General features: G+C 46.7%; 1 protein-coding gene across 2 annotated transcripts in view; it reads right to left on the reverse strand.

Moving 5' to 3' along the window:
• TMEM255A (transmembrane protein 255A) overlaps nt 1-20,159 on the reverse strand; it is a 48,227-nt gene that overhangs the window by 5,863 nt on the left and 22,205 nt on the right. Inside the window, exons 5-9 of one of the 2 annotated variants that reach the window (XM_004022346.5) lie at nt 19,557-19,625; nt 17,993-18,064; nt 17,495-17,583; nt 10,198-10,360; nt 3,361-3,504 (exon numbers count right to left, since the gene is read on the reverse strand). In XM_004022346.5, the coding sequence (XP_004022395.1) occupies nt 3,361-3,504; nt 10,198-10,360; nt 17,495-17,583; nt 17,993-18,064; nt 19,557-19,625 (537 nt within the window). The remainder of the gene's footprint in view (nt 1-3,360; nt 3,505-10,197; nt 10,361-17,494; nt 17,584-17,992; nt 18,065-19,556; nt 19,626-20,159) is intronic. The other variant, XM_004022347.5, reaches the window with a different exon arrangement.

The raw sequence follows: 20,159 nt of genomic DNA on the forward strand, positions 1-20,159 counted from the left end.
TTTACCCCAAAGCTTGCTGTTGTTGTTTAGCCGCTAAGTCAGGTCTGACTCTTTTTCAACCCCATGGACTGTAACACTCCAGGCTCCTCTGTCCATGGGATTTCCCAGGCAAGAATACTGGAGTAGGTTGCCATTCCCTTCTCCAGGGGATCTTCTCACCCAGGGATTGAACCCACATCTCCTGCATTGGGCAGGTGGATTCTTTACCACTGTGCCCCCAGGGAAGTAGACCCCAAAGCTACACAGGGTTGAATTTCCCAGCAGAAGTAGAAACTGATGTTTCATACCCTACAGGATATGGACTGCCTGGCTACCTGGAAGTGAGTGCAAGGTACAAGAGAAGTGAGTGCAGGAAGGTGAGCAAGGAGGCACCGACAGCCTTGGCTTCAAGTCCAAAGTCTGCAAGAATCCTGTTTCTCCAAGCTCAGCCCTCACAACATCCTCAGGGCCACCTGACCAGACCCACGTCCTCGATCCCATCTGACCACAAGAAATGCTTCCCAAGCTTCCTGACTGGACAGCTACCCAACAAGGGTGTGACTTAGCGGGGTTAAAAGAACACTCTATAAATCTCATCAGCCTCAGGGGTAAAAAGGGAGAGAGAAGTCTTCAAAGTGACATAAATAGTTCTATTTGGAAATGATCAAATTGGGGAAATCATTCAGAACAAAGCCCAGAAAGGTCCATTTTCCTGCTATTATTTGGGCCCCCAATACAATCTAAGAGAATAAGGGAGCTCTGGCTTTTTGTTGTTGGTGTTAGGTCTGTGCTTCTGCTGCTTTTATTGTCAGAGCTGGTATGCATTTTGCTGACTGCTTTCCATTTATCTGGGAACGCACCAGATGGCCCTAATCCTCCTGGCTTTCTTGGGTAAAGACTGGTATTTCCTTGTATGAAATGATAAGGGACTGGAACTTGGTGAACAAAAGAAAGCTCCATTCAAATACTAAAATGAAATGCTGTATAAGTTCTAGAGGGAAACAAATACCACTTAAAAACATATCCCTTAGGGATCTCCCTGGTAGTCCAGTGGTTGAGAAACTGCCTTCCAATGCAAGGGATACAGGTTCAATCCCTGGTCAGGGAACTAAATTCCCACATACCAACATGCCACAGGGCAGTTAAGCCCATGCAACATACCTAGAGACGTCCACACAGTAACTACAGAAAGCCCACGCACCTCAAAGAAGAGCCTGTGCGCTGCACTGGGGACCCAGCGAAGCCAAATAAATCAATCATATCCCTTAAAACCCACAACTTTAGGAAGTCTTCAAAAAGTAAATATAAAAGACAGCTTGAACCTCTGGCAAGAACCAGGAGAGGTATAAGAAGTGGCCCAGCAGTCCTTGGAGTGGGGAGCCATGTAATCACATGGTAAAGGCGAGTCAAGAGAACCTTTCTGAGTAATGATTATCAAGCCCATAATATAAAGCAGTAAAACATGAAATATTCTGAAACTAACTGGGGAAAAAATTGATAGTGTGCTCAGATTTACAGCTTCTCCAAAGAATCTCCCAAGCCAGCCTCTGGCCTCAGACAGACCTGGATGTACATGCTTGTCCTCGCTGCTGCCCCTGAGCATCCCCACTCAGGTCGTCAGACTGATCTCTTAATGCAGGGCCTAGGTCTCACTCAGTTGCTACATCCACAGCTCCAAGCACATGGGAACACAGAGTAAACACTGACTGAACTGAAACTGACAGTCTGGGCCACCATTGACATTGGGCAACCTTGTTTTCATGCCTGGGATGGTTTTGAATGAGTAATGATGGACAGAAAGATAGCTCCATTACATAAACAGGGACTTCCTATCTTAAGAGTTTGCAGCAGCCATTACTAAGGGGGTTACTGTTCCTACTCCAGAGGTTTGTTATAAAGTGAAAAGTCCAAAAACCAATCTAATCAATATAATTTGCTTCCATATTAAAAAAAAAAATGGAAGCAGCCTCTTGGGAGCCATGCGTGGCCCCTCTATCCCAGGATGACTTTTGGTTATGGATGCCTCAAAGAATGGTGACCCTCTCATGCTAGGTTCAATGTCCCTGAATTCTCTTAAAGGATTCCTTTTTGCCCCTGTCACTATTGCAATGATCTATGCCCTTTCAGAGCCTATTTGTGTTTTCCAGTCTATATTATCTATTCGGGGAACAAGTTCCCTGAGTTGTCTACCTGTGAATACAGTAGGCTTTAAAACAAGTTCTAACACTTTCCCCAGGCTTTAATGGATGCCTCTTTGTGCTGGTGCTATATTTTATGACAGTGAACAGTCCACGTTCACACTATAGAGACGTATTCCTATTGCAGTATAGAGTCTTAGACCTGCCCATACAGTGTCTAAATCAAACCAAAGTACACTTTACTCAACTAAATGGGGAGGGTTTTCAGTTTCAATGATTTTGTTAATCTGAGGCAGAAATTAGGTTTTCCAAGGGCTGTTTTTCTAAACTGGCTGGTGAATTGGAAGCACCCCCAAACAGTCATGCTTTTATGTCCCCTTGGAAGATTCAGGACTCTTAGTCAATAGAATGAAATTCATTATGGGTTTGCCTCCTTTCAAAGGCATTTCCCTGGTCCCCAAATTTTGAATTAACCAGATTTGAGTGGAATCCCACTCTTCTGTGGTCCGGGGTTTATAATCACTGTAAATGCCTAAAAGACCATTTCGTTTGTTTTCCTGAAGTGTCTAGTTCAGTGCTCTGCCCACGTACAATGAATTCCCTTTAATGAAGTACCTTTGGGGTTCTGTTTTTCTGTGCTTCATCTTAGCTTAAAAGGAAAGTGGGAAAGTGCAAATTTGGTAACACTATTTCTGACCCACATGATAACAAGGCAAAAAAAATTAAAAAGGAAGGGAGAAGGGTGTTATAAAAAAGATTTTCTCTGTACAGTCCCAGTTAGGAAGTCTAGAAAAAAACAAGGGACTGCTTTCTCATTACAGATTTGATTCAAACCCTTGTGTGACTCAGCATGTCCTTATGCTATGGAACAGGACTAGACAAGCCTCTTCCTGTGGCAGAGAAATGGAAAAAGCCACCATTGGACAGGGGTCTGTGGAGACGTACTCATGAGTACCTCAGGGGAGGTCAACACCACTTGGGACATCTAAATCCTATCTCCTCTCCCCCTTTCATCTATCACTCTGTTGCTTCTCCTCTTGTGTCTTTCCCAGTCTCCACCATCACTGCCTTATGCAGTGATGCAGCTTATGCAGTCCTTAAGCTTCATGGGTACCCACAGGCCACGGGATGGAGAGCCTGGCTAGCTGATGTATATTAGGAAGGATCCATAATTAGGGAGAGAATAAGAGAGGATGAGCAAGAGCAAGGGTAACAGAGAGTTCTTTTTTGTCTCAAAACGTACCTGAAAGTCATAAGCAGAATAAGGTGGCAGGTGAGGAGGGCTATGGTAGTAGGTGTTGTAGGATGCCACTTGAGGACGAGCATAGTAAGAGACAGTTGGATGGGCATTTTCAACAGAACAGTTCAGCGCTGGGAGAGTTGGGTTCTGTAAAATCAAAAACAATATAAATGTTCATCACTAGGGGAATGGTTAAATAAACCACGGGACATCCATACTACAGAATACTATGGAGCTGTTGATAAACGATGATGTGCACCTATAGTTCGTGACAGGGAAGTTGTCCAGGATATATTTGTAAATATAAAAAACAGAAACAGGGCTTCCATGGTGCTTCAGTGGTTAAAAATCCGCCTGCCAAAGCAGGGGATGCAGGCTCAACCCCTGGTCTGAGAGGATCCCACATGCCACGAGATAACTAAGCCCAGGTGCCACAACTGCTGAGCCTGAGGGCCTAGAACCCAGCCTCTGCAACAAAAGAAGCCATGGCAATGAGAAACCCACACACCACAACGAAGAGTAGCCCCTGGTCACCGCAACTAGAGAAAGCCTGCACGCAGTCAAAGATTAAATTTAAAAACAATGTTTAAGAAAGCAAGCCACTGACAAAACTATGGAGACAATAAAAGATCACTGGTTGTCAGGAGTTGGGATTGGGAAGGATGAACAGGCAGAACACAGAGGCTACTTAGGAGAGCGAAAATACTGTTTGCTGCCGGAATGATGGATATATGTCATTATACACCTGTCCACTAGAATTCATCTGTCCAATATTCTATGTCCCACAGAATTACAACATCAAGAGTGGGCCCTAAGGTAAACTATGGACTTTGGGTAATTATGATGCGTCGGTATAGATTTCATCCTTGCCAACAAATGTACCACTCTGTGGGGGATGTTGATAACTGGGGAGGCTGATAATAGGGAAGGCTGTGTGTTGGGGAAGAAAGTTTATGAGAAATCTCTCTACCTTCATCTCAGTTTTGTTGTGAATCTAAAATTGCTCTAAAAATAAAATCTTTTAAAAAGTCACCATGTTCTATTACTATAGCATAATCCCAGTTTATGTAAAGACCCAAACAATTATATATGAATATACACTTGTCAATGAAATTAATCTGAAAAGATTCACAACAAACTGTTAGCTATGGCTGTCTCTGGGGAGGGCAGCGGTATTAGGAAGTAAATGGGGACTCTTTATTCTCAATTATACAGCCAAAGTTTTCACAACTACTATGTATCACTTGTGTCATTTCCCCACACTGACTGTTTTGAAAAATTCAAACCAGTAGTCGAAATCTTTGACTTTCAAAAACACAAAGGAAACAAAGTTGAGACCCCCCCCCAATACAAAATGTCAAACCAACAAGACTACTGCTCTCTCTGTGACAAAAATATGATTATCATGAAGAGTTTGGAAAAACTGTAAGGATTCTTGCAGACTCCAACCTCGCTAAGGAGCTCGCAGGCACACATGAAGGTATTCACTTTGCCTCAGCCCTGTGGGCTGGAGGCAAAACCTTAGCATAGAAACCAAGAAAGACCAAGTAGAGTATATTAATACCTCCCCCCCCACCACCACACACACACATTTTTGGGAAAATAAAACTATGCAGAAAGAATTGAATACCCTTTTTATAACATGGTGGTGTGTGTAGCCCTTCAAGGGTTAAAGCCAATCTTGTCTAGGATGAGAGTCTGGATTTCAGTAAGGCCAAAACACTGCTAGAGGAAGTCAGCACTGCTCATGAGTTCCCAAGCAGGACTGTGCCTAATGAGTGCCACATGGCTCAAGGTGTGGGAGAAATGTCCTTTCCATGGTCCATGTCATTGACACCCCCTCTGTTCGTGCGTATAACGTAGAGCTGCCCACAAAGTCCATGTGTCTTGTTACTAGTTGTATCTACTCTGCGTTAACGGCGAGCAGAAGCTTCCTCTCAAGTGATGAAAATGTGTGGGCAGGCTCTGGCAATGGCACAGGCAACCATGTTGGGGTGTTGGCAGAGGAAACTCCCGTAGAGCAAGTTTCAACACAGTCTGTTGCTCTCTTCCTTGGAGTGGGTTACTGTTTACATCTCTAGGAGGTTTGAAGAGCTACAAACCTCAGTCATTATGATGCTGCTCACAGACAACCACAGAAATGTTTCTCAGCCTCTCTCATGTGTGGGAGAGGGCTGAGGTCTTGACCATTCCAAGGGCTGGCTCGCATTACAGAAGCAGAGCGTTCAGCAATGCCCTTACCTCTCCACCAGGATTCCAAGAAGAAATGTCACTTCTGAGGAAGTCCCAGAAATCATGTTCCCTTGGCCTTGTGCCAGTTAAAACCACACCCTCCAACTCTTGCAAAACGAAACCAGCTCTTCTATGCAAAGAGAAGGCTTCCCAGGTGGCTCAGTGGTAAAGAACCCACCTGCCGGTGCAAGAGGTGCAAGGGACGCAGGTTCAATCCCTGGGTCGGGAAGATCCCCTAGAGGAGGAAATGACAACCCACTCCAGTGTTCTTGCCTGGAGAATCCCATGGACAGAGGAGCCTGGCAGGCTACAGTCTGTAGGGTCACAAAGAGTGGGACATGACTGAGCACACACACGCAACCACAGAGAAGCAATTGGGGAATATAAACTATCTAGAAAAGGTGTTTGGTGTGTAGCAAGGCTGGGGGTCCAGGATCCTCTTTGAAAGGAAGTTGAATATTATAGAGAAAGAAACACAGGGGAAAGATGAAATAAGCACAGGAGAGCCACAGATGAGAGGTGCGGAGGATGTAGAGAAAATGGACAAGGTAACAACAGAGGCTGAAAGTGTCAAGGGGGGTGAAGTTGGGAGTGGGGCAGGGAAGGAGCAAAATGGATTGCCCCAGAGCATGGTCTGGGTACAGGTTTAAATTCATAATTCTGATTTTACAATAAATCTGGGCTCTGTTTCTATTCGTGTGTGTATATAGGAATGTGTGTTTCTGTACCAATAATTCTGGGGCTTAAGTTATGAGATCCCCACTTCTGATGAGCAGCATTCTGAGCTCCAGTGAAACAAACGGTGATTCGCAAGCACAGGAAATGTGCTGTGCTGTGCTAAGCTGCTTCAGTTGTGTCTGACTCTTTGCGACCCCATGGACTGTAGCCCGCCAGGCTCCTCTGTCCATGGGTTTCTCCAGACAAGAGTACTGGAGTGGGTAGCCATTTCCTCCTCCAGGCACAGGAAATGGTCAAATCCATCGCACCAGGACAGAACTGAGTCCTTTCAAAGACAATGATTGTGGACTTTGGAAAGAAGACCACTTTGATTTCTCCCTACTTTACACCAGAGAGACACTAAATAGCAACAAATGGCAAGATAGTATTACTTCCTATGATTCATCTCAAGTTCTCATATTTTTGAGCCACAAACACTGTGGTCATCCAACATTTCTTTAAGATCCTTGGCATGAAGCCAAGGGAATGAAGACGTTCTTTTTCCTTTCAGGCTCCCACAACTCTGGAAACAGTGCTCCGAGTTGATCCCATTGAAGGCTGCCAGCTCACAGCCTTTGGCTCCTGGCCTCACTCCTCAAGAATGCCTTTCATCAGCCAGCACCTCTGGGCCTCCCTGAGGCCCCCAAGGCATTCTACTCAGGGTGGAGACACAACACCACGAGGCATCAAGCATGTCTGGACATAGGCCAAAGATTTTCTGGTAGATGTTCCAGGATTTTCTACACCATGTCTCATTTTCCTAAAGCGATCAAAACAATGGTTCCTCTTTGGTGCCCTGTCGTAATATATAGCTCATACTTGCCCTCTCTTGTCATGAATCAAATCTCCTGCCTCTGCTCTTTGCCTTCATCTTCTGTTTTCCCCACTGGCCCTCGATTGGGTTCCCAGGCCTGGCACTGGATGAGGCTCAGGTCTTCCCTCACTCTCCTCCTCATTTCTCAGAGAAGCTCCCAACAGTTGGAAACAACTGGCTTTTAATTTTTAAAATTAAAGAAACTAAACAAAGGAGGTGATGTCTGTTAAAACACCTATGGAACCAGAAAGGGCTGGCCGAATGCTCCTCGGGGGCAGCTGTGAGGGAGCGGTGGGAGCAAAGGCTCTGGCATTTGACACACCTGGGCTCCACTCCCAGCTCTGCTATTTAGCCCTGGGCAGGTCACTTGACTTCCTGTGGGCCTCTTTCCTCAACCGTTAATGGTGGGAGTTATACTTCATGAGGTAGTAGTAGTGGGGGAGGAGCAGAGAAAGGAATTGTGCAAAAGCCCTTTATAGAGAGGAAAGGGGCCATTACTGCCACCTCTCAGGACAGACTGTCAACAAACCCCTTACTCCCCTAGAGATCAAGGGTCACAGTGAAATGAAGAGTCCACATGGTACACCTGAAACTAATATGCTAAAGTCAACTATACCTCAACGATTTTTTAAAAAAGAGTTCAGAAATAAATCTATACATCAACGGTCAACTGAGTTGTCACAGGGGTCCTTGCAGGAGCCCCACAGAGCCTAGCAGGTGGCCGCCAGTCACTCTGTGCCTCAGGGTGCTTGGCTGTCCACGTCTCAGAGTTCAGAGAAAATTCAGAGAACCCTTAACACCCATCGGATGTCCCATCTCAACTTGCCAACCCCAACCAGAAGCTTCTCTTTGTCTGTCCCCTGGGGAAAACTCTACTCGGTGCTCCATGGTGACCTGAATGGGAAGGAAATCCCAGAAAAGAGGGGATATATGTATATGTATAGCTGATTCACTCTGCTGCACAGTAGAAAGTAACATAACCTCGTAAAGCAACTATACTCCAATACAAGTTTTAAAGAAAAGGATAACGTGCATTCTTTTCTCCAAAGAAGCTCCAACCCAGAAACAGCTTTTCTGAAGTCTCTCTCATGCCAAAGCTCCGTCAGGCTCGAACTGAGAGGACAGCCTTCTCCCTCCAAGCCGCTCCCACCCTAGCCCCATGCCTCCACCAAGCTTAGGGCTTGAGCTCTCCTGACTAGGAGAAGGGGTGTGGAAATAATAAATGCGTGTATGCGTGTGTGCTCAGTCACAACTGCTCTTCACGACCCCATGACCTGTAGCCCTCCAGGCTCCTCTGTCCATGGCATTCTCCAGGCAAGAATATCGGAGTGGGTTGCCATGCCCTCCTCCAAGGGATCTTTCCGGCCCAGGGATCGAATCTGCCATTTCTTGCATCTTCTGCCTTGGCAGGTGGATTCTTTACCAAAGAACCACCTGGGAAGCCTCATGTATGAGAGAGGGAGGGGAAAAAGACAGACAGACAGGCTGGATAGGAGCAGGGAAGACTTTCTCTGGCCTAGGGTCAACAGCAGGAACACTCAATATTACCAGTCAGCCCAGTTCTACTGGGAACTTATTGCCACAAACTACAGTTTTTTCTCTTCCGCGGTCCTTTTCCACCTTTCAGTTTCCATTATTCATCCTTTTGACAATCCAGGCCCAAACTACAAACTGACTTTAAGCCTCCTGTTCCTCAGCCACCCTGCAAATGGGACAGAAACAGCCAAGGGCCTAGGGATTATCTGTGTCATTCCTGGGGTCAAAGGAAGCCCTTTTAAGACACAAAATAATTTCCTAGACATGGGTGGGACGTTCCTTTAAAGCAATCCTACTCAACCTTGGGGCTTCCCTGGTGACTCAGCAGTAAAGACTCCGTAGGCAATGCAAGAGATGCGCAGGAGACGTGGCTTTGATCCCATGGGTTGGGAAGATCCTCTGGAAGAGGGGATGGCAACCCACTCCAGTATTCTTGCCTGGAGAGGAACCTGGCGGGCTACAGTCCATGGAGTCGCAAAAAGTCAGACACGGCTGAGTGACCGAGCACGCACGCAGTGTAGCCACAGACTGGAATCACCAGGAGGGCTTTTTTAAAAGTACTGCTGCCTGAGCTTCAATTTAGACCCATTAAATTGGCATTCTGGAGGAGTGGCCCAGGCCGGCAGGTTTTGCTGCCGTCTATGGGGTCGCACAGAGTCAGACTCGACTGAAGCGATGCAGCAGCAGCAGCAGCAGCAGCAGGTGATTATATTCTAATAGGAGGCCAGGTTGAGAACCAGAGCTCTAAAGCTATTATCTCCAAAAGAGAGATAATTAGAGATCAAGGTTTATTAAATAAACAAACAAAAGCTTTGAAATGCTTTAAAAGCAAAAGAGGGAAGGCCCCCAGGACTATGGAGGACTTCCTGGGTGCACATTCACAGCCACATGAATATGGACAAGCAGCTCAGCCGAGGCTGGGCTTTCACTTTCACTCTTTCTGGAGAAACTGCAGGAGGAAATTCCTGGGGAGGGAAAGACAGCCATAGTTCTTACCTGTAGCTAAAAACGTCTTTCCTTCCAGCTCTCCCAAAGTCTGTAACAGGAAAAACTACCCCCAAAGATTTTCTACTAAAAGTGTGTGTGGGTTGAGTGGGGGTAATGACAGGCTATGTTTACATAACCAGCATGAACCCCACCTGTCCCCAGAATGTGCATCAAAAACACAGGCAATGTCTCATGTTAACAAGACATGTTTGCAGGCTGAGGACAAGACCTGGCTCCTTTGACTTAAGATGTTTGAAGGCAGCTACATTTTTTTTCCTTTGGCTGTGCCACATACCATGTGGCTTGTGGAACCTCACTTCCCGGACCGGGGATTGAACCGGCGTCCTGGACAGTGAAAGCACAGAGTCCTAATCACTGGACCACCAGAAAATCCCGCCCTCCCCGCCCCCTCTAAGGCAGCTACATTCTTGAAGCAATGGTTTCTGTTCCTCCCTTCAAAACGTGGGTCCCCATAGCCCCACCCGCTGAGCCTTGCCCCACCCTTTACAGGAAGAGGGGCCTCTGTGGAAATTCGAAGTCACTTCCTTTCTTACCATGTCCTTAAAGCCCCCCAGGACAGCGGCAGTGATGATGCCCAGGAAGAGGCCAACGATGTTGAGGATGGTGGCAGACCAGAGCAGGTGGTAGAGGTGGATGATATCCTGGCAGCTGCTGACGTCAATGTACTCATAGTAGCCACCGGTGATTTCTACCCGGCTGGAAGGGGAGAAGGGCACCCAGTCAGTTGCCAGGGAGCAGGCTGTCCCCCAGGGCTTTGGCTACCACACAGCCCAGTGAAAAGACAGGGAGTCACGTGGGGCACTATCATAACAGACACAGAAGCCAAGAATGCACTTGGGGATCAAGATAGTATAATGAATCAAAGTGTCACTTCTGTTTATCCCCCTCCCCCAAACCCCTCCTATCCGCCAGAGAAATACTCATTACCATCGCTAATGTTAATCCTAAATGACAATTATTAATACCTGCTGTGTGCAGGCACGGAGCTAAGCATTTTACAGACATGGATTCATCACATCTGTGCTACTATGGCAGCTCCTAGTCAACAGGTGTCTATTAAGTTAAAAATTCAGTTCTTCTGTCTCACCAGGCACAGGTTAAATGCTCAACAGCCACACTTTTAAGGGTCATGCTAGTGGCTGGTTACTATACTGGACAGAGCATTTCTGTCATCACAGAAAGTTCTATTAGACAGCACTGTGAATCCTTATAATATTTATGACATAAGTATTAGTCCCCATTCCCATTTTACAGATGAAGAAACTGAAGCACAGAGAGGTTAGGAACTTCCTCAAATTGTAAGCAGTAGAGCTGGGATCTGAACTCAGGCTTCAATGATTTCAGTATTTCCTTTCTCAAAACAAAACGAAATGCCAACAAACAACGTCCCAATAAAGTACTAAAGCTGAGTTCCTGCACAAAATCTGAATAGCGCCTCCTCAGAGAGACCTTCCCTGACCACTCTGTCCAAAGATAATCCCCCATCCAGCCCCATCATTCTCTAGCCCACTACTTTCTATGAACTGAATTGTGTCCCCCTCTGAAACTCATATATTGAAACCCTAACTCCCAAAGTGACTGTATTCGGAGAAGGGCTTTTTAGGAGATAATAAATTAAGGTTAGATCATAAGGTCTAAGGTACAGGATACTGTTAAGTGCTCAGTTGTGTCTGACCCTTTGCAACCCCATGAACTGTAGCCCACCAGGTTCCTCTGTTCATGGAATTCTCCAGGCAAGAATACTGGAGTGGGTTGCCATTCCCTTCTCCAGGGGATTTTCCTGACCCAGGGATCGAATCTGAGTCTCTTGCATCTCCTGCATTGGCAGGCGGGTTCTTTACTACTAGCGCCACCTGGGAAGCCCCTAAAATCTAAGGGTGGGGTCCTAATCCGATGGGATTGGAGACTTTTACAAAAAGAGGAAGAGAAATCTCTCCACACATTTGCACACACTGAGGAAAGGTGTTACCTGTTAAATTAATTAAACAAAAGTTCCTGTCTTTCTGGACATTGCAAATTAGTTTACAACTTGGCCACTGGAATCAATAACGAATCTCAAACACTGTGATTCTTAAACTTACAATCAAACACCCTGGCATCAGGATGGTTGTTACATGCGACTCTCCTGCTATAAGAACACCAAAAATGACCAAAACAAAATTAAAGGTTAACCTCCAAAATGAATCAGGGAGAGATTATTCACACAAGGCTTTTAAACTTTACAGATGAATTATCTTAGAATTCTGTAAAACCAGTGTATCTCTAAAGAATTGAAACCAGTGTGGTTATGGGACAGCCTGTATCAAAATCATCTGTGTTTGTATGTCTGTGTGCCAGCCTGTGTGTGTCAGTGTGTTATTCGTGGGTGTCTCTGTGTGTGTGCATGCATCTTTGAGAAAGATGGTTAAACATGCAGACTCTGAGGCCCCGCCACTGGGGGTGAGGCTCCGGGATTTGTGTTAACTGAGTTCATTGATCTTTGAGACCCAGTGTGTTAAATAGTAAGCTTCCACAGTGGAATTTTAACAGTGTTTCAGTTCATCAGAATTTGAACTGGATTTCAGGATTTGGGGGAACATAGCTGGACACCGCCTGGAAGCATACACTGAGCGCCTCCTATTAGTGGGCACAGTACTCAGGCCTGGGGATGGGACAAGTAAGATACACAGATAACTTGCTGCTCAAAAAGGCACTGCTCTACAAGGATGCTCCCCTTTACAGGGGAGCCCTGTGTGTAATGGTGAGTGTAGGGTTGTAGGGATGCAGGGGAGGTTTGAGAATCAGCTTCTGACTTCTCCCAAGTTATCTTTGAAAGTAGTGGAGTGCTTACATCCTAATACACCAAGGGCAGGCTGGTAACACCTGTAGATATATAGATGGGCAGTACAGTGAGCAGACTCTGGAGTCAGACTGCACTTGAACCCTGGCTCTGTCACTTATTTGCTGTCTGACCATGAGCAACTTTCTTAACCTCTCTGAGCCTGGGGAATTTCACAAGTGAATGCACGAAAGTAGTATTCCAGCACAATATAAGTACTCTAGCAGTACTCTCCCACCTGAACACGTAGCTCTTTTTTTTCCCTTCTAAGAGCCAGCCTCTGGCAAAATGATTCAAACCCCTGAATTGTGTTCTTAAAAGTAGTGATGCTTTAAGGACGCAGACCACAACATGGGGCTTGGTTAGTAGTTCGTTGAAAAATATTCAATAATTGTAGAGAATATATGTTTGGTTTCAGTTTGAGTGTGTTCAGCAGCTACTATGTTATTTTTACAGAGCCATGAAGCAAAAGAACATTAATACTAGATCTGGTTAAGGGTTTAGCAAATTAATGTGGTTTGTTTCTGTTTGAGATTCATGATTCCATTTGGTTCAGTCTCCGGGCAGAACTTCCTCTGAAATTTCATCTTTTGTATTCTCACAGCTCCCACCCTCAAACCTTCATGACTGCAAAGTCTCCTGCCAGAGCCCACCACAGCCTGCTTCAGCTTCCTAATACATTTAAAATACTAAGTCATTCAGCTAGTCAAAACCCTTCCACAGCTCTCCATTACCTTCAGGAAAATGTGCCCCAATTCTTCAGTCTGCCATGATCCAACTCCAAAATGGAATCCACACTCCAGCCAGGCTGGTCCTCAGAAGCACCAAACTAGCCAGGTGGGGTAGTTATTTCAGACCTTTGTTCAGATTTCTCCCCCTGCATGGGAGGTACTGCCTTCTGTTCTCAGCCTCTCCTGATCTCTCCCACTGCACAAAGCTTCCACACACTTGTCTCATTCTTCAAGGACTCCAGTGTCCATCCATTCATCACTTTTCTCCCTGGGCTCCCACAGCCTCAGTCTGTTCTTCTTAGTTTGGCACTTTGCATATATCAGTAATGCAGCTATTTATTTGATCCAATGTTTACCCGGAGCCTAATCAGAGCTGAAGCTGCAACCAAGGCCAAGGTGGACATGATAGCTCCATCTAAATTCTAACCTCTGGAGGGCAAGGTTATCTCTTACACTTCTGTTGTATCTCCCTCACTGCCTCCGAGCTCAGTGAGAGAATTGTTGTGGGTCATCGACAAATACTTGGGGAGCAAGTAATTGAGTTCAAAGACAGATCATTGCATTGATCATAAGACTGATTACCCAATCTGGGCTTTCACCCACTCGGTCTTAACTTGCTGGGTATATCTGGAGAAACAGATAACCTCTCTTCGTTTCAGTCCCCACTCAACAAATTAGGAGGCACTGGATCTTGGATAAAGCCAAAGGGCATCCTTCTGCTTTTCCATAAGGGTCTGGAACTATTCACCAACTCCCCATGGACAGATAGAGGCTGTGCGCCACCTCTGGACACATTTCTCCACCTCCCCATGATCCCCCCTGGTAAACTCAGTTCCTTAAGGGCAAAATGTTATTTTATCAATACGTCTTCTAGAACAGTCCCTGGTACATAGTAGGAGCTCAAGAAAAAGTTCGCCAAAGGGAAGAACAGATGAAAGCGAGCTATCATCTTTCATCTTATTACCAGTAGCGGCAGTTCACAAACCACCCCCATTTCCTTTCGCTTCCTGTAGGTTACACAACAAAAACCAGTGATATTGACTTGACCTCTCCAAAGCCAAGGGAAGGCTAGAAGGCAGCCACTGAGGAGCTGTAGCCTAAAGAAACCACCTTCCTGCACAGGATGAAATGGAATCATCTAGGTTTGGTGTTAAAACCTCACTGCCCCTGACGTCAAAGAAGGTCTGGGGCTTCAAGGGGACAGTAGAAATTCTGTTTCCGTAGTGCCCTACAAATGACTGCCTGATGTTTTTGTTCCCACTTTTTTTTTTCTTGGCCTCCTTTCCAGGAAATGGACTGGAGGAGCTGGCAATTGATTAAAAATAGGCTTCGTGTGAGGAAAACAAATATGCACTCGGCAAAATTAAAGTCTCCAAGCCTTAGAAGGCTTGCAGCGAGCTATATTTAGGCCTGGAGGTTAGGTCTCCTTCGAGCTGGCTGGAAAAAGCCTCAGGTCAAGGAAAATCTTTTCCTTCTATTGTAGGATCATCGCCTCTGAAGTCTCACAGCCTTGGTTTCTGATTGCATGGGATGGTTTCCTGATGAAAAGCTCAGCAAGTGCTTTCCTGGTGGCTTTGCCCTTGGAATCTCAACGTTACAGACCTGGGCAAGGACTCGATGACCGCCTGAAGCTGGTCTCCAGACATCAGGTGGGTGAGCAGCGTTTCCAGCTCAAAGGTCTTTAGGAGCAGTACCCACACCCCGCACCCGCACTGTCCACCCATAGTCCTCTTAGTCGCCTGGTCCAATACTTTATATTCCTGGAAAAAAGGGTGTTCCTCTTTTTGATCCTTTCCAATACATGTCACTCCCTTGTCATCAGGTTTTTTAATCGAGCCCAGTCCTGTGCTGGGGCCTGAGGATACAGATAAGATGAAGTCATGTTTGCTGCCTTTAGGGCGCCCAGAGTTTTAGCAGAGCTCCTCATAAAATTTCTTTAGGGCCTTGAAGAAAACCCTGGCATAACTTGCTTTAAGAAAGTCAGTGATTATGAAGTTCAGATTGACAGGAAGATAAATTGGGCTTGAGTCTCCACTTTAAAAAAAAGTTCACCTAAGGGCTCAGCTAAATGGAAATTAAAGTAGGATTTAGTTTACTCAGACCTTTTTCAGAAACACACCTAACTGCAGAGAGAAAGGTGTGCCCGCAAGGAATCACTTGTCAGCCCTCCCAGCCGGCCTCTTCTTACCTCCTGGGATCTCAGGAGGCCTGGGAAGGGAAAAGGAGAGGGGAGAGGGGACCTGGCCAGAGGACAGGTTGTCCAAAGGAGGGAAGAGGTAAAAGGAGAGGGGTGGACTGAGCAGGGGAAGGGAGGCAGATAAGGGGAGGCAAGAGGAAAGATAGTAAAATAACCCCAAATCCCCTAGGACCTATTTTACATTTCTTTGATCATTTTTGGAAGGATGGGCTCAGGAAGTACAATTAAAGTCAGCTCTCCATCACCGCTAAGGAGGGAAGTCCTTTTCAAGTGTTAGTTATTATTACAACATGAATAATTGAACCTCCCAGATAATCCCCAAACCTCATTTGAGCCTTTCAGTTTCTCTGCCTCCACTGCCAAATCTTTTAACGAAATGAGACCAGTGCTAGCAGAGAAAGTAAACGGGCTGGGGTGAATCTCTCTTCTCCTCCTACTCCCCCTTCCCCCTCCCCTGCCTCTGGTCTGTCAGGTCTTAATCCTCAAAGTGAAGAAACTGGTCCCCCAATACCAAGAGTACGGAGTGTGAGTGAGGAGGAGTGCATCCATCTGACCCCTCTGGATCTAGCTCCATCCTTCTGCCAACTCCTCCCTTCCTCCCTTCCCCTCCTCAGCCCCCTTGCACTGAGAGCTGGAAGAAAACCTGTGCATGACATGCAGGGCCATTTACTTATGCTCTGCATCACGCGTTCACACACTCTTGTCTACTCCACCTTCTAAATTCCTCTTACAAGTACTCCCTGCTTTCCACCATCCCCACAACAACTTCATCTAGGCTCCATTCCCTTTGGCCTGGACTCTGGTAGTGGCTCCCTCGCTGCCTCTGGTCTCTAGCCACTCAAATCCATCTGCCATGCTGTACCCTTCAGGGGCTCCCAGTTGCTTACAGGGTCAAGTCCCAAAGCATTCCTACGGTCTAGTATGTGACTAGGGCTCTACTCCTCACCTCCTGCTACCTTGTAAAACCACCCCCACCCCACAACTGCTGGGAAGACCCTCCCCATCTCCACCCCCAGTTTAAGTTTCCTCCTAACTCCCGCCTTATCCTTTAAGTCTCAGCTCCCACATCCCCTCCTCCTTGACACGCCTCATCCCCCACCCCCCAGCAACTCTGGCTTCCAGTTTTTTGCATTGAGAGGTTCCCCAGTACCTCCCCAGATCCCCACCACACGTCTCACACTAGACTGTAATCAATGGCTCATAAGTCTGTTGTCCCTGCTGGCCTACAAGCTCCTCAGCAGGACTCTGTATTTCTGGCACCTAAATGTGTTTTGAAAGAGAATAAACGATGTTTGAACATTGAATGGTAGAGCACCAGAGCGGTTGTAGCAGAAGTAGCACCACCAAGCCTGCTCCTGCCTCAGGGCCTTTACACTTGCTGTTCTGTTTGCTTGGGATACTCTTTTCCTCAAGTATCTACTTGGTTGGCCCTCTGGCATCATTCAGATCTCTTCACAAATTTCACCTCCTCAAAGAGCTCTTCCCTGGCTCCTTTTATCCAACATGGTACTCACACTCCCCACTTTGAAACTATCTACCTACCTTTCCTGCTTCATTTTTTTCAGGGCTCTGATTGACACCTGGCATGTTACATATTCATGTGTTCATTGACTATCTTCCCTAATAAAATCTAAGTTCCATGAGGGCAAGGATTTTTTTTTTTTTTTTTGCTGCTGAATCGCCAACATCTGGAACAAAGCCAGGCACAGAGAAAATGCTCAATAACTGTTTGTTGAATGTTGTTGAACTTGGACTTAGAACTGGCTGTGAACCCTCCCTCTACCATTGTCAAATTCTGTGTGACCTTGGACTAGTTGTCTGTTTCCTCGGAGCCTCAGTCTTATCATCTGTAAAATGGGAAGAATAATTGTACATAAATCATGGGTAAGAATGAAATGAGATCAGCACTTTGAAAGTACTTATTTAGCATGCTGCCTGGCACAGAGACGGCAGGTAACACCTGTCAGCTGAAATCCGTGGACTCACCAATGTCTTCTGCTTCTCTGATCCCTACCGTGGGCCCTTTCCCCACCCAGTCCTTCTCATGCCCATGGTGGTCCCACCATCAGGGGCTTGGCACTCACTTGCCGCAGTTGTAGAGGTCACAGCAGAAGCAGGTGTTGCCCCGGATGCGAGGTGTGCAGAATCCACGGCTGAGGTGAGGGCAGTTCACCTGCGGACACACAGCAGTGAGCGGGTGAGCTGGCGTTGGATGGGAGTAGGACCCTCTGCGATCGGCAGTGTGAGCTAGTGAACTGATGGGAGACGGCAAGGATGGCTGTGAAATGAACACACCAAAGCACAGCCAGGATGGGGCTGGGCAGGCGGCTGGCTGATCTCGTGCATGAGGCAAGTCACTGTGGAGCTGGGCTCACATCCAGCCTCAGCCACAGACCCTCAGCACCCCATCCCTGGAAGGTGGAGATGGAGAGGAGGAAGGACGGATGGAAGAGCAGACAGAAGAACAAATGGACAGTAGGAAATGAGGCTACGAGGGGGAATCGGGGTACAGGAGGAAAGAGGACCACACTGGGGAAGGAAGACAGAGGGGCGGTCACATGCACTCTGAAGTACACTAGTACCTCTCGAGCTGCCTGCGTAAGGTTCCTCATAACCCTCGCGGAAGGAGAATTTTTGGTTGAGGAACTTATGACCTTATACAGGAAAAATAGGGTTAGGGGGACCAGGGTTACAAGTGAACCTATGGAAGTCATCATTCATATTTTTACAGTCACCAAGGTAACACGAGAATGCGATCGTGATGAAATCAAGAGAATAACAATGATATTTTATACATCTCGAGTTTGCCCACAAAAAAGGAAAAATTAACTTCCATTTACCATTTCTTGTTTGTGAGAAATCTTCCAGGGTTCCCACCACCACCACCCCCGCCCCGCAATACAGGTGCAACGAAGTGCTTGTAAATGTGTTTTGCTGTGTTACAGAGAATATGGGTGGTAAACAGGCACTTTTTCTATACTGGGTCCTTCATCCAAAAGTTCAAGCCTTTCTGACACACTGTCGGCACGCACGTCTTTCTACTCCTTTCTAACCCGAGAATAGTTAGGGAAAAAAAGTAAATTGCTGATCAGGGAAGGAAAATGGGGCAAGTAAGTGGCAAAGTCACCATGTAAGTACTTGCCCTAACGCCTTGGGAACAGGTCCATAGCTTTGCCGGCCTCTCCAGGCACTGTTCACACTGGATTTCAGGGAGAACAGCTTCCCCCGATGCCGGTCCATTTTATGGAATGCAGTCACCCACTTCTCACCCTTTTCCAACAATCGCAAGTGTACCATTTTTCTAGCTATTCTCAGAGTGGGGAGTGACTCTCAATTTGAAGTTAATAGAGAACCAAACGGTCGATGTTGCTAGAAGCATACGATACAGGTTCATGTTAAAGGGCTCTCTGGGTTGGGGAGGGGTGGTTATGAGCTGAAATGAAAGCTCTCGAGAATGACCTGAAGCCTCACCTCACCTCACCGCCCACTGCCTCGGCTTCTCCATGAGGTAACAGTGACCCAAGGAGAGCTTTGTGGGATGGGAGAGATACCACCTCACGTGTCCACTCAAGCATCATCAGACTGGCCTCCTGAGGTTGTCATGAGACCAGGGGAGTCAGGGCCAGGCCAACAGCTGCCCCAGAGCCTCAAATTGAAGCAGGCTTCTCAATAACCTTCATTTGGCTCCAGACCGCCCTCCCCAACTCCCGCATATGAGACTCAGGCTCTGCCTCCCCGGTCCAGGCCTTCTGCCTTGGAGGGCCTCCCACTTTACTTCCAGCTAGACGTCAAGTCCAGGCAGCTGAACCATCCTCTGCAGATGTGGGGAAGGACCTGCCCTGTGGCCTCTGTACTCTCCTCCGTCCCTCTCAGGATCAAAGCCACACACAGAGAGGCTGCCTGCTGGGGTCAGAGGGGCAGCCTGTGACCACAGAACAAAGCAAATCTGATTAGGCCTCAGGACGCGATAACCTATGACCGTGGCCCCATTAGCACCTTGCCTTGAACTGAACCACTGAACAAATCAACTAAAGACACCTCACAGCAAGCTGCAGGCCTCAGGAAGAGAGTCAAAGAAAAAGGGTTCTAGGCAGAACAGGAGACTTTTCCCAAAGGTAAGACAGGTAACCCCATTCTGGCTCTTACCTCCTCAGCTTCCTTCTGAGATGTCTTGGGGACATAGTGGCACCGGTTAGCATAGAGGGGCTTCAGATCCTGGAAAGGGAAACAGCAAACCAAAAGGCTTTGGGCTTTGGAAAACAAAGCAGCAAGTGCTCTGATGGGTAAGAAAAGATTTGAACACACACACATCCCAGCGCAGGTAGTGTTGGGTTAATTTCTGTGAGGATCAGGTAAAAATGTTCTAATAACTACTTTCTACTGGGCCACTTAGTTTATGAGAAATTAGGAAATTGATTGAGAAATGCGTTTCTTAAAATTTCCATTCTGGTTTTCTTTTATTTCTAGTCTTTGTCTCTTTGCAAAGAATCCCCAGGGAACAGGAGTCAAAACTCCAGGTGATCATGACATGGCCCTCCGCAACAGAGGGAGGCCAGCTCCAACAATGAGGTCTCATTATCACCTGAGGACAGGACCAGGGCAGGCTGAGGCAACCTCCCTGTTGTCATTGCCATAGCTTTTCCAGAAAGAAGAGTTCAGGAAGCAAATCCCAGGGGGATGGGCAGCCACGGAGCCCACACTAGGTTTTAACTCAACTGAACTATGAGCCATTTTCACTCAACTACACAG

Source organism: Ovis aries, chromosome X, assembly GCF_016772045.2.
Source record: "Ovis aries strain OAR_USU_Benz2616 breed Rambouillet chromosome X, ARS-UI_Ramb_v3.0, whole genome shotgun sequence".
Lineage (NCBI taxonomy): Eukaryota > Metazoa > Chordata > Mammalia > Artiodactyla > Bovidae > Ovis > Ovis aries.